The sequence below is a fragment of the Rana temporaria genome, chromosome 7 (genome assembly GCF_905171775.1).
Source record: "Rana temporaria chromosome 7, aRanTem1.1, whole genome shotgun sequence".
Lineage (NCBI taxonomy): Eukaryota > Metazoa > Chordata > Amphibia > Anura > Ranidae > Rana > Rana temporaria.
The window spans coordinates 171357535-171373051 of record NC_053495.1 but is presented as its reverse complement, the minus strand read 5'-3'; the positions used below and the strand labels follow the sequence as shown (position 1 = coordinate 171373051).

Below are 15517 nucleotides of genomic sequence, written 5' to 3'. Positions count from 1 at the left end.
AAATAAAAGGTTAAAGGAAGAGTTTTCTTTTTGAAGCTCAGCTGTCTGCAATATGATGGATCTGCTGTGTATTAGAGCGCAATGTGAGCACAATGGCAATTATAATTATAAATATGTGTGATTTTCTTATCTTAGTCTTTTTCTTTTCCTGTTTTCGAATAAAAATCTGCTTTCCTTTATTTTTCTCTTGTCTTGTATCCTTTATTTTTGTGCAGTCATATTCTTTTCAAATTATCCCGAGCTCCCTAATCTCCTCCCAGGCTCCTAATGATGAAGTCAGTAATAGGATTGGGGGTATTAATTTGGGACAGTAATGCCAGCTGCAGGCTGTGTGGCTTATGGGTGAGGGGTGACCTTGCGGGTTGGCCAGCCTGCGCTAGCTTTGATCTGATCTCTGCGGAACGTGAGTTGGCTTGTCACAGAGCGGCGTAGTCCCTCTGTGGGATGCTGATCCTCCCCTGGAAGCTGTAAGGACATCATGGCAGGGGCCCTGGATGCTGTACTGGCCAGAGCCAAAGATGTGTGCAAAAGGAATGGGCTGCTTATTCTTTCCGTACTGTCTGTTATTGTGGGATGTCTCTTGGGATTCTTCCTCAGGACCAGGAGGCTCACCGAGCAGGTCAGTATCATACTTTTATAGTTGCTGACGTTCTCGTATAACTATCAGTGCGCAGTGTTGTTGCATACGCTTTAGATTTACATCATCAGTTATGACATTTTTCTTCAACTATATGTCAACACAATCTCTCTAAAATCTCATATAAGCTTTAAATCTGCAGTTTTTATTGATATAATACCTGGAGAACTTACAATGAAAGTCCTCGTTCAGGCAATTCCTGCTAGAGGGTGACAATATTCTGTTCCTAAATTCCAATTAGGCCCCTGTGTTTCCACCCACAATGTAAACTGCAAGTGGCTATTTCAACACATTACACCTGCATGGTCCTCTGTTGCCACCACCAAAATCCTTACTGAGAAATGGCATGCACCATCGCTGGATTGCATGTAGACAGGAGGTGGCTGAAAAGAGGATGCAGAAGATGAAGCAGCAATGAGATGCAAAAAAAGTTAATCGGCTTTGACTGATATACTGTGTGTATATATATATATATATATATATATATATATATATATATATTGTCAAATGTATTGGTCAAACATTCCCATAGACTCACTCCTAAACCTTGTGGAAAGCCTTCCCAGGAGAGTTACATAGTAGGTGAGGTTGAAAAAAGTCCATCAAGTCCAACTAGTGTGCGTGATTAGTCAGTATTACATTGTATATCCCTGTATGTTGCGGTCGTTCAGATTCTTATCTAATAGTTTTTTGTACCGTTACTCCTATATGAGCTTGTAGGAAATCCCATTTCAAAAACCTCCACTGTTCCTGGAAAGAATTTCTACTAGAATTTTAGGTGTGTTTGTGGGAATGTGTGTCTGTTCATCCAAAAGAGCATTTGTAAAATCAAGTTACAAACATCCGACTTACAAACGACTCCTACTTACAAATGAAGGGAGACAACAGGAAGTGAGAGAAAATCTACCCCTAGGAAGGGAAATTCTCTCCTGTAAGAGTTATTGTGAAAAAAAAGTGTCTCCACTTTATCACCAATCCTTGTTTCTCTAACAACCCAACATTTTTAATATCTAATTGTCACAGGGATAGAAAGTGAGGTGAAATCTTTTTTTTTTTTAATCAGATCTTTTTAATTTTTATATGCAAACAACATTGAAACAATACAAACAGATTGTACGAACAGAATCACATTAAACCAAACACAACCCAAAAAAAACAAAACAAAAAAAACACCCTAAACCACTCCCCCCCCCCCACACAACAAACCCCCCCTCCCTATCCCCCACCCTGCTTTTGGAGTATATATGGGGAAAAAAAAACCTATTGGTTTACATAATACCTAAATGATAGACTGGAGCCACCTTGACCAGGTAGCATCAAACTTACTCTTGAAATTCCTTAGGGAGTATGTATCTTTTTAAAAAAAAATAATCCTATTGAGATCTAAAATCCACTCAGATACAGTCGGTGCGTAGGGAGAGATCCACTTAGGAGCAATCTGTCTCCGGGCAACAATAAGTGCGTGCCTTATAGTGTTACCAATAGAGGAGGTATAAATAGACGTATCGCAGTAGCCCGATAGACATATAAGTGGTTCAACTGGAATGTTAATATCCAAAAGGCCGTTTAAGGTACCAATCACCTCCGCCCAGTATCTTTGGAGTTTCGGGCATTGCCAAAAAAAGATGTATTAGCGTACCTGTGGTACCAGGTGAAATCTTCTGAACAGGGGCAAAGACAGCAAAACAAATGATACAGGGGTGTTAATAGATTTTTTTATCTGGAACTACACGTAAAAAATGTACCTATTCCGACTTACAAACAAATTCAACTTAAAGGGGTTTTCCAGCCATTTTTTAAGTTTATTAAAAGTCAGCAGCTACAAAAAGTGTAGCTGCTGGCTTTTAATAAACAGACACTTACCTGCTCCAGCGACGCGTCTTCATTCCTAGTGTGGGCACCCGGCAGTGACAGCTTTCGGGCTTCACGGCCGGGCACCCACTGCGCATGCGCGAGCGGCACTGCGCCGTCCGATTGGACAGGCGCTCGCCTACAGGGAGGGGCTGTGAAAAGGCGATTAAGCTAATCGCCTTTCCAGCGCCTCGGCGGAAGGAGGAAGTGGGACAGGAAGTCCCCTTCTCCTGAAGCCCCCACCCCCCCCCAAAAAAATGACATGCCAAATGTGGCATGTAAGGGGGCGAGGAGTGGGTTAAGTGGAAGTTCCATTTTTAGGTGGAACTCCGCTTTAAGAACAAACCTACAGTCCCTATCTTGTTTGTAACCCGGGGACTGCCTGTAATGCTGTTGAACAAGATGTGGTTCGCAACCAGCATTTTTTATGTATTCAAAGGTATCCAATAGGGGTTCAGGGCTCTGTGCAGGCCACTTGAGTTCCTCCACACCAAACTGGTCAAACATGTCTGTATGGACCTGATTTTTAACAGCTGAATGTAATATTCTGGAGAGGTGTTCACGCGTTTGACCATATAATGTAATGTATTGTTGCTGAGATAAGATTTCAATAACACAGGAAATGAAATATTTGCAATGACTCAGCCAACCCATAGACCTGCATTGTGAGAAAGAGCAGTAAAGCACGACCATTGTGTAGCACTGCAAAGCCAGAAGCAGAGCCTGCATATGTAATGAGGAAATAGAATGCATAGACACAAGATTATTAACCACTTCCCCCTGGATGAATGTCATATGACAACGTGGGGTTTAAGTGGTTATACCGGGATGAGGCCTGCAGCTACAGGCCTCATCCCGGTATCAACCATTACAGCCAGCAATGTTGTTTTCTGTAGAAGTGATTTGAGTGGCTATGCAGCCACTTGAACACTTCTATAGGTGGCTGAAAGGGGTGCCCCACCACCAACTTTTCTGGGCTCTCCAGTTCAATGGGGGAGCCTGGGACTGCGCCTACCAGCAGTATCTCCATCTGTGATCAGAGAAAGAAGAACTGACGTTCCAGAAACTGGAAGCAACAATGGTTGTTTGTTTTCCTGGCCATTATTGGTCAAGAAATCAGGCCATCAGACCAATCTGCCTCTGCATTGAAGGCTAGAGGGGAGATCTGGGGTCTAATAGACACTCTTTCTCTCCAAAAAGAGGACCTCTCATGGCCCATGTTGTTCATCCTTTGTGATAGCAACAAAGTTGATAAAACATTTTTAAAGAAAAGGGACAGTGGAAAAAAGTTTTTATTAAAATAAATAATATTTAAAAAACAAAACTGTAAAATGCCCCTTCCCCACTGTGCTCATATTAAAATGTAAATGGTAATCGCACTATACATGACGTATCATCGTGAACGTCAGAGAAAAAGCAAGTATGATTCATACTGCTTCTAAATTTCACAATCTAACAGGGACAAAATATTTTAAAAAATCACACAGGTCAAATATGTAATGGATTTACTAAATATATATATGGGTAGGATTTACTAAAGACAAATTGGTGCACTAACTTTCCCCAAAGCTTAGTAAATGTGGTAAAGCTTTGCTGATTTCCATCATCCAATCATGTGCAAGCAAAAATGCTGTTTTTTTTAAGTTTGCTTGCACCTGATTGGGTATTCTTTACAAAGCTACGCTTTACCACATTTACCAAGCTCTAATGAGAAGAGTGCAAATGCACTTGCAAAGTGCACAAACTATTTGGCTTTAGTAAATCCACTCCATAGTGCTTTCAATATATTCCAATGGCTCTAGTGACACCAGTGCGCTCAGTTCTAGTGCTTTCAACCAATGTATAACCTGCTACCTTTTTTTCATCCAGATGCATCAAAATACATGTAAATGCACCAAAATGCAAACAGTCCTTATGAAAATAAAGATTTTTAAAGTGTCAAAATATAAAAAGAGGAGGAGGAAGTGTGTAATAAAATTGCATGCAAGAAGATACACAGGTGGGGTGGATAACTGGGGTGAAGGGTGGGGGGCGACCTCCCCCCTCATAGAGACACATGTATATTTTGAGCATAAGAGTATTTTACACAAAGGGGTGCCCCTATTGGCACAATTTGAGTGGAAGGGTATGCCCTGGAAAGGTGCCCATCTGTGACCCTTGTATGTGAGGGAGTGCTGCCAGAGTGAAGGGTAACAATAAGGGATATAGGGGTAGATACGGGTGAGGGAGGGACGAGGAATTTCCAGGCTTAGGGATATCAGGTTTTATAATATTCTTTTCCGGTGTAATATGATATATTAAGACCTTGTATTTGTTGTATTATGTATGTTATGTCTTGAAAGAAAACTAATAAAGACAGTTTAAACACAATAAGAGGAATAAAATGCATTGGACTGCACTAAAAATATATATAAAAAAAAGCACTAAAAATGTTTGTAAATGCATATACAAAGACATATCCGGAATGCTGAAATTGTGGTGTGAACGAGCCCTTAATCACTGATCACACAAAATAGTTCTAAGTGGGCATTTCACATGAATCAATAGGGCACATGCCAGCTTTCATAATAATATTTTAAGTGAAAAAGTGTCTTTTTTTTGTCATGATTAAATATTTTTGCCAGAGCTTCAAAATGTGACCCAAAACCTATGCAAAAGATTTCATGATCTCTGGCTACTAAAAGCATTGTGGGTGTTTCAAATAATTAGACACCAAAGAGGGTCTTCTGCTTTTATTAGAAAGATTTGGTGTGAGAGATGAGTATGAGAGGCGCACCGTTGTCCAGCACTACTAAGCCAGAAGCAAAGTCTGCATATGCAATCAGTATTTGACTTTCAAGAATATATTTGCCAACTATATACAAAAATAATATTTTTAAAATATTTACATGCATAGCCTTTGGGGTTCAGTTACTAATGTAGCGCTACCCCCGGAGGAGTCGCTGATTAGATTTGGGATCGGCGTGTTTAAGTTACCTCTATACTGTGTCTAGGGTGATGGTGGTGCTGAGAGCAATGATAGAATGTCCAGGATCGTTGATTGCGTTTTCAAATGCTTTATTTTCCCGGTCAAACACGACCAACATGTAACTTGAGGTAGAAAAGATAGGTTGGTGAAGGAAGAGCAACTTCACAGTATCAGGCCATGGATAGTAAAGGCAGTCCTGCCCTTTAGCAATGGTATTTGTATGCGTCGCCACTCCAGCCGGAGTGGGTGAAGTGCCCCTGGACAGACCTCTCTCGCAGGCCTGGCAGAGCGCCACTTCTGGGAAAGGAAACAAGTCTCTGCCACAGACTTGGCTCTAAATTAGATCTGGATGTCCAGATGAGACCTCTGCCACAGGCCTAGTGCTTGAAAGTTAGGACGGTAAAGCAAATCCTCCCAGTATGTCTTTGTGGTCACCGACTGACAGTTTGAATGTGACCTGTCAGTGTCCGGTGCCCAGATCCCCGGTGGTTCGTTCAAGCCCTGTTGTATCACCTGCCTCCGGGTTCTCCTCAGACCGATCCCCCACCAAACAGCACCCAGCTTGGGATCTTCTCAATAAAAGTGGGGACCCAGTAAGTCGAACTTCCCCTGCCGTTGTATGTGTTGTACGTCACCGCGTTTGAGAACGAGGAGATTTGGTCTTGACAGTGTGTACGCAAAGAAAGCCTGTCAACTAACTAGATATAACCATGCTAAAGGTGAAGAAGAAAACAAATAGCACAGTCAGGAAGGTTTGTGGTCCAGGATGATGGGACAGTCAAAATTCGAAGCACACAAACAGTGTAGCGCAAGCCGGCGGGAACTATTTCCATGCTGCCCTCCTGCAAAGTGCTGCCCCAGGCCTGGGCCTTGTTGGGCTAGGCCAGGATACAGCAGTGGATGGAGGTGGATCACTGGTGACCTCAGTCGTTTCTTTTATTTATCTTTTTTAATATAAAAGAGTATTTTTAATTGTACAAATAATTTCTTAAAGAAGACATCATATAAATGTTAAAAAACGTTGAAAAAACCTGATAATGCCATATGCAAACCCCCCATCTCAGATTCATGCACCCAAGAATATACAACAATAATAGTAAAAAAGAACAGGGGCTGTTATATGTACCTTTTTAATGATTATTTTTGTATATTCTTGGGTGCATGAATCTGAGATGGGGGGATTTGCATATGGCATCATCAGAGTTTTTCAAAGTTTTTTAACATTTATATGATTTCTTCTTTTAAGGAATTATTTGTACAATAAAAATACTCTTTTTTATATTATTAAACGTCTTTTTTTATTACATTTTGACTGTGCTAAAGTCCCAAGGAGTCCAAGATAATTTTATTTGTTGAAAAAAAAAAAGGTCACATAAAAATACCAAATGCGTTTCGGGGGAAAAAACACCACTCCCGTTTCCTCAAAGCTGAACACAGATAAAAAACAGGATAAAAGCCGAGACGTCACGGATTTATATTAGAACCAATATTGACCTCTGTACTTGGCGTAACAGCTTGCCATTGCTGGTCAGCAACTGCTGTCAAATTGTTACTGTGCAGAGTTCAATACTTCCTCCAGCAGGAACACTGAAAGCAATAAACTCTGACTGGGGTTCTAAATGTAGCAACCCTTTCACATATTTATAGAAATCAGTTTTTGGTAAAAAAAAAAAAACATTTTTTTTTTTCAATTAATTTCTTTTTATATGAAGCCATATACACAGTGTATATTATTTTACAACTAAATCACATTTTCCAGTTATTTAGCCAATTGCAACCATGCTGTGTGATCCTAACAATGTGTATTGTTTCTTACAGGAGATTAGTTACTTTCAGTTTCCTGGGGAGCTCCTCATGCGGATGCTGAAAATGCTGATCCTGCCGCTTGTGGTATCAAGGTGATAAAACACTTTTTAATCTTTTATTTAAGGTATTACAATGTATGTCTATCCTGTTAAGCTTGGTTTACAATTGTTTTATTAGACATATGCATTTTTGCTGTGTTTTTGCCATATTTGTGGTGCATTTTGCCCTGGGCATGTGACTGGATAAAGCCCTTCCCACAGGAGGGTTACATTTTCCAAGCATTTTTTACCACAGTTTCACTTCAACAGGGAGGTGTGTTTTTGGTTCATTTTTTTTAACGCACTAAGCATGTACCTAAAATGCATGAAGCAGGAAAACCAACTGAAACGCATTAGACTGGTGTGAACAGCTCATAGGCCCCATACACACGATAGAATCCATCCGCTGAAAAATCCCAGCGAATGGGTTTCAGCGGATAGATCCTATGGTGTGTACACTCCAGCGGATCTGTTTCCACGGATATTTATCCCCTGGGATGGATTCCAGCAGATCAAATATTTGCTGACATGCTAAACAAATCTATCTGCTGGAATCCATCCCAACGGATGGATCCGCTGGTCTGTATAGACTCACCGGATCCATCCGTCCGAAGGGATCCCCCGCATGCGTCGTAATGATTCGACGCATGCGTGGAATTCCTTATATGACAGCGTCGCGCACGTCGCCGCGTCATAATCGCGGCGACGGCGCGACACGTCATCGCCAGAGGATTTTGGGGGGGATTTCAATGCGATGGTGAGTACACTCCATCGCATGGAAATCCGCTGAAATCCTCGAGAGGATTTATCCGCGGAAACGGTCCGCTGGACCGTATTCGCGGATAAATCCGCTCGTGTGTATGGGGCCTTAGAGATTTAAAGGGATGCATTTTTGTTCAACATTTTTAACTGAACTGATCAAAATTGAATCAGTGTGAAAGGGCCCTTAGACAGTGTCTGTAGGAGCCTGACTTTGTACCTGCGATCCACTAATCGGAGGTGTAATGCTCTGCAGGTCTTCTGTGAAAAAACAAATAAATGAACACTTTTTTTTTGACCTGCTAAAATGTGTGCATTTTTTTCATAAAGGTGAACTTATCCTTTAGATCTAATGTTTTAGTTTTTACAACTTGCTTTACCCCTTGCCGCTGCCCTGCAGTGGTCCTTTAAAGCGGAGTTCCGCCTATTTTTTTTTTTAAAGTCAGCAGCTACAAATACTGCAGCTGCTGACTTTTAAAATAAGGACACTTACCTGTCCAGGGTGCCCGCGATATCGGCACCCAAAGCCGATCTATCGCTTGGCCTTTTGTGTGCTGCTTCTGCCACCATCTTTATTAAGGGAATCAGGAAGTGAAGCCTTGCGGCTTCACTTCCTGGTCCCCTACTGTGCATGCGCGATCCCACTGGTCCCTGCTGTCTTCTGGGACCTGTGTGTCTCCCAGAAGACAGCGGGGGATGGGGGGGAGTGTCCTGGATTGCCTGGGACTGTCCCGCAATTGACATGTCTGTCCTGGGTCCTGGGCACCTTCATTCTGGGACAATACAATGTCCCGGAATGAAATAGAGGATGCAGCCACCCCCTACTAACTAATAACTACATTTCCAGAACTGGTTGCTAGGGCCAGCGCTGCCTGGCATCTTGCAACCAGTGAAAATTTACTCTCAGACAGTGAGACCAGGAGTGAGGCCTGCGCCTAGTGCAGCACTGCTGTCCCCACCCACCTCGGCACCTCCTCCTTTTCCAGCACCCAGCGGCAAGCAGCAGGGACAGGTGCGATCTTCACTCTCCAGATAGTGACACCACTCCTTTCCTTCTACGCACGTGGCTCATGCAGAGGGAGTGACAGCAGCACTGCATCTGGTGGCAGGCTATGGGTGGCAAGCGGGCGGCACTGCATCTGGTGGCAAGTTACACATTCACCTGACAAATAACCCGCCGCCAATTTCCCCATCAACCCCGAGACTACATTTTACCCCCCCCCCCTTATCTTTTTTTGGGGAAGGTGAGAGAGGGTCTGTGTCCCTGAATGGCAGTTTGGAAATGTGGTCACCCTAGCCTGACGTGGTGTAGATAGCCGGGGGTGGCTCGGCTATCTATGCCTGGAAATGGGAGCAAAATACCTTTGGAGGATTCCAAAAAGCGAAAGTTCCATTTGTGGGTGAAACTCCGCTTTAAGTGGGTGTGAATGCTTAGGAGGCAGAGATGGCTTTCCGATCATGTAATCACTGGGATTGACTGTCACAGCAGTCATATGATCTTAAGCGCATCCCTTTGGCTCCCAATTGCAGAGACCAGGAGCTGCCAGTAACAGCTTCCCAATAACATGTTTTATAGAAAAGAACTTGTGCACTGCTATGCAAATATACTGTACCTTATAATGTGAGATATTAATAAAGTAAACAAAGAACAGCTGCTACCATTCAATAAGTGAACTCATAAATAAAATATACAAAATAATGGTGCGCTTATTCAATATGAATTTGTAAAGCATTAGTAAAAATCCTCAACTGAAATTAATAAAGTGCAAAAACGTGAAACTTGATACTAAAGTGCAACAAATTAAAAGCACCACTATATAAGTCCACAATATGCCGAAAAAGTCCAAAGACAGTGATGATTCTGAAGTGAGCAGATATTCCCTGTGTCCGTAAAGCTCAGCGGGGATCCTCCGTAAAATCCCTGCTGAGCCGTCAGCTGACAGGGCGGTCCCCGCACACTGTGCAGGGACCGCCCTGTCTTTCCTCCGCTCTCCCCTAATGGGGGATCGGATGAACACGGACCATATGTCCGTGTTCATCCAATCCGATCCGCCAGACGGAAGAAAAATAGGATTTTCTTCCGTCCGAAAAATCGGAGCTTTGCGGAGGCGGGTGATTACGGGTGTCAGCGGATAGTCATCCGCTGACACCCGCAATCACATAGGGACCAATGTATGTCCCGTTTTTATCCACAACGGATGGATGAAAATGCGGACCTACGGTCCGCACATGTGAAAGGGGCCTTGTTAGTATAGGAAGATCCTCGATAGTCAGGAACACCAGCTCCAATAGTGAAGGACACACTCTCTCTTTTGAAGAACGATTTCTCCAATTCTGCTCAAAATATAAAATAATGCATAGCACAATACCATTTAAAACGATTTATTAAAACTTAGGGATTGTGCACTCACAGTTTCCACATCTTGTATAAATGCAAATGATGTATCCAAACTGCGAGCTCCTGGCCTCCTCACCACTGATTCCTATGCCTACATACTGTACTTTCACCACTAATAGATGTCTCTCATTCCCATCTTAAAATGTTGGTATGAACCAGGCACATAGCATTTCCAGATGCTCAGCAATAGCGTTGTATTTTTCTAAGTGCAGGCTGTCTTTAAAGTGGTTGTAAACCCATAAAAAAAAAAAACCTGCAAGACAAAGGCATAATGAGCTAGTATGCATTGCATCGAATACTAGCTTATTATGAAATACTTACCTTAGATTAAAGCTGTTGCAGTGGTCCCCGTACACCGCTGTGACCAGCGACATGTCTCCTGGATTTATTTCTGGGTTCACAGGCTCCGGCGCTGTGATTGGCTGAAGCCGCGATGACGTCACTCCAGCGCGTGCGAAACGCCGGTCACGGCACAGGCCCTTTAGAAACGGCACGAACTAGCCATTTCTTCAGTGCTCATGCACCGATGACATCGGCGCAAGCATATATGGTAAATATCTCCTAAACTGTGCAGGTTAAGGAGATATTTCCAGTACCTACAGGTAAGCCTTATTATAGGCTTACCTTTAGGTACAAGTGGTGTAACAGAGTTTACAAGCACTTTGAATGCAGATTCTATATGAACACATATATACCGTATTTATCGGCGTATACCGCGCATTATTTTGCCCTGAAAATCAGGGCAAAATCGTGGGTGCGCGATATACGCCGATACCCGCTTTCCCGCGCCGAGTTTGAATACTGCGCCGACATATATGCGCATATATCCGAATATATGCGCAGTACACTCGTGTATAGTTGGGCAGTCTCTGCTACACTCGCGCTCACGTCCTGTACGTCCAGGACGTCAGCGCGAGCATTGCCGACTATACGCGAGTGTACTGCGCTCGGTATATACCGGCGCAGTATTCAAACTCGGCGTGGGAAAGCGGGAAACGAGCGAGGAGGACGCCGCAGAAGGACGCCGCAGAAGGACGCCGGACCCGACGAAGAGGACACCCGAAGCCGCAGACGGACGCCGGACCCGACGAGGCCGCTGATGGACGCCGTGCAAGACACCAAACTGTAAGTACAAAAATCTTTTTTTCACAGGAATTTCTGGGCAAATTTAGGGGTGCGCGATATACGCGGGAGCGAGCTATACCCCAATAAATACGGTATATATATATATATATAGTCTTTCCACCTAAAAGGACATTTTTGGCCAAAATTGGGCTTTAAAAAGTAAAACAAAAATAGAAAGAATATCCACTATCCATTTTCTCAATATTAAGAAAAAATATCCACTTTCCACTATCTCAATTTCTGTTTCAAATACTTTATTGAATTTTATAATTATCAACAAAATTCCATTAACAGAGCATGTACAATAATATGATAGAAATATATATTCTATTAACAGAACATGTACACTAGTATAGTAGAAAAAGGCGTAATCATTCAGGAAAGTAACTCTTATAAATGTAAATGAAAATAGATAACCTAGCGGATTGTAGGATAAGATTATGTAACATGAAATGTCATAATCATAGCTTCATGGCAGCTATTTGATGACAAGTAATTAAGAAATTAAGTTGATTGAAATAATATAATCTGATTATGTCATCTATGAAGAGAATAGAATAGAATGAACCTATAAAGAAATATACATTTAATGTGTTGTAGAATAGCTGGGGGAATAAATTAGCCTAAACCAGGGCCAAGTTCCTTCTCTTGGCTTGGCTTTATCTAGTGTGAAGGTCAAAAATCCTAACCATTCAAAGCATCTTCTATTACATTATATCAGATAATTAACAAGAATAAACCTAGTAGAGGGGATAGGGCACTTGTCTCAATTTCTTAGAAGTTCGAAAACATGCTGGGTGAGCTGCTAATGCAAGAATGTGTAACGTCTTTCAGATTTTGTAATAATAGGTTTACAAAGACTGATTTATTGCCCCAGTTGCTGCTGCGCAAATCCGTTTCTGTCTTCTAATAATGTAACGCTGGTGATTTATACAAATGGATTATTTTTCATGGTTGTGTGTTGAAATATAACGTCAATGGGGTAATAAAGCTTTCCTAAACAAAAAGAGATTGGTGGGTGAGGATTTATTTATTAGGCTAAATACCTTTTTGTTACTGGAAAAAAATAAAAATAAATGATGTGGGGTTCTTATACTCAAAAGACCTTAAAGATTAATATTTAGTTTAATTTGATAAGTATGTAAAAGCTGTTATAAAAATAAATATATACCGTATCTTATGGACAGACACAGAAGATGGGTCAACACTCACTCGCACAGCAAGATTTATTTTAATCTATAGAATTATAAACTGCGATCTAATACCACATGCAGGTGTTAAAGCTGAAGGCAGATAAAAAGAACATAAATGAACACAGATCTGTATTTTTGTTTTATTTATTTTATATATAAATATAAGTATCTGAGTTTCTCTTATTTCAGTCCCTGTACAGTAAAACCCAAACTGAGGAAGCTGCAAAAATAACTAGCCTGATGTGCTGCAATGATCACGTGCTAGCAAGAGGTATGCTGATAGGAGGAGGGGACAGAGTGAAAGAGTGATGTACATCTCAATGTGCTCTTTTTCTGTCCTGTCACTGAGGATGAGACTAGACCTGTAAGGCCGCATACACACGATCGGTCCATCCGACGAGAACGGTCCAAAGGACCGTTTTCATCGGTTAAACGATGAAGCTGACTGATGGTCTGATGTGCCTACACACCATCAGTTTAAAATCTGATCGTGTCAGAACACGGAACGTAAACCACGTACAACGGCACTATAAAGGGGAAGTTCAAATCCAATGGCGCCACCCTTGGGGCTGCTTTTGCTGATTTGTGTTAGTAAAAGACGATTTGCGCTTTTCTGTCTGTTACAGCGTGATGAATGTGCTATCTCCAAAACAAACGCTAGTTTTACAAGAACGAGCGCTCCCGTCCCCTCATTTAGTCTGAGCATGCGTGGATTTTGAATCGATGGTCGTGCGTACTAACGACCGGTTTTGACCTATCGGTCAGGCGTTCATCGGTCAAATTTTAAAGCAAGTTCTCTTTTTTTGGACCGAAGGACAACTGACCGATGCGGCCTACACACGACCGGCTGTGCTGTGTGGCAGAGATTTTAAATGTTAACAACTGGAGGGACAGAAATACAAATCCTTTGGCAGGTAAAACAGTTCCCTTATATTGCTGCATCTACAGCATACTGGGCCAGATTCACAGAAGAGATACGACGGTGTTTCTCTGAAACGCCGTCGTATCTCTCAGAGTATCTATGCGACTGATTCATAGAATCAGTTGCGCATAGATATCCCTTAGATCCGACAGGTGTAATTGTCTTACACTGTCGGATCTTAGGATGCAGTACCGCGGCCGCGCCGCTGGGGGGAGTTTGCATCGTTTTCCAGTGTCGGGTATGCAAATTAGCAGTTACGGCGATCCACGACGGTTTTCGCGTTCGTTACGTCGGCGCAAGTCATAGTTTCCCGTCGCAAAGTTCAGCAATCTTTTTCATTGCTTAACTTTACACCAGCCATGTTAAAGTATGGCCGTCGTTCCCGCGTCGATTTTGAATTTTTTTTCCGGCGTAAGTACGTTACGCACGTCGCAATTCACAAGCACGTCGCGCCGCCGTAATTTCACGCAAAGCACGTCGGGAAAATTGCAAACGGAGCATGCGCAGAACGTCCGGCGCGGGAGCGCGCCTAATTTAAATGGTACACGCCCCATTTGAATTGGGCGGGCTTGCGCCGGACGTGTTTACGATACACCGCCGCAAGTTTACAGGTAAGTGCTTTGTGGATCGGGCACTAACACTGAAAACTTGCGGCGGTGTAACGTAAACGGGTTACGTTGCGCCGCCGCAATTGTACCTGAATCTGGCCCACTGTACTTTAGTGTGATGGTCAAGGAAAACATTTTTCCTTATACTTTTGGTCAGTGGGAATAATTTATCATAGCTAACAAGATCATTGGTTTCAGTAGCAACCTACTTTGGTGGCAGAGATGGTTCCTTACTCAAGGAACCACTAGCAACCTCTGGAATCTTCTCTACGGTATCAAGGTTTTCCCTTTATTTTTATTAGGTAGAGCAGCCTTTTTTAACCAAGGTTCCATGAAACCAGTGGTGGCTGGTGCTCCTTTTTGGGGGTGTGGGGTGGCACCCTGTGCCCACTCGCTTGGCCACCCACCTGCCCGCTCGCCAGCCGGCCAGCCCCGCACTTACCACATCCTGGTCACGGGCAGCTTGTCCGGCTTCTCCTCCCGGCCAATCCGGTCGCTTCTCCCAGACAATCTGGAGAAGCAGGAAGACAATAGCGAATGTTTATTCGCTAATGTCACAAGTGGGTGGGCTCAACATTTTTGAAGCCCAACCTTTTTGAAGCCAATTAGAGTCTATGCTTAAAAAAAAAAACCTTCTAGAACTCTATGCGTCTAGCGTCCCACATGGAGATTAGGGGCTGGCACAAGCGACTAGGGGGCCCCTCAGCCACCACTGCATGAAACCCTAGGGTTTCTTCAGAAGTTGCTAGGAGTTTCTTAAGCATTGAACAATCTCAAATATGTAACCACTAACACCAATGATTTTTTAGCTATCTATATGTTAACATTCATCCCACTAAGCACCAATGTAAGGCCGCGTACACACGGTCGGCCCAAACCGATGAAAACGGACTGAAGTTCAGTTTCATCGGTCCAAACCGACCGTGTGTACGGCCCATCGGTCTGTTGTCCTTCGGTCCAAAAAAGAGAACTTGCTTTAAAATCAAACCGATGGACGCCTGACCGATAGGTCAAAACCGATGGTTAGTACACAAAAGCATCGGTTCAAAACCCGCGCATGCTCAGAATCAAGTCGACGCATGCTTGGAAGCATTGAACTTCGTTTTTTTCAGCACATCGTGTGTTTTACGTCACCGCGTTCTGACCCGATTGGTTTTGGAAACAATGGTGTGTAGGCACATCAGACCATCAGTCTGCTTCAGCAGTGAACCG

General features: G+C 42.9%; 1 protein-coding gene across 1 annotated transcript in view; it reads left to right on the top strand.

Moving 5' to 3' along the window:
• Positions 1–372: 372 nt before the first annotated feature.
• Positions 373–15517, top strand: part of SLC1A7 (solute carrier family 1 member 7) — a 102395-nt gene continuing 87250 nt past the window's right edge. The window contains exons 1-2 of the mRNA XM_040360457.1: positions 373–619; positions 7275–7354. Coding sequence (XP_040216391.1) covers positions 479–619; positions 7275–7354 — 221 coding nt within the window. The 5' untranslated portion in view covers positions 373–478. The remainder of the gene's footprint in view (positions 620–7274; positions 7355–15517) is intronic.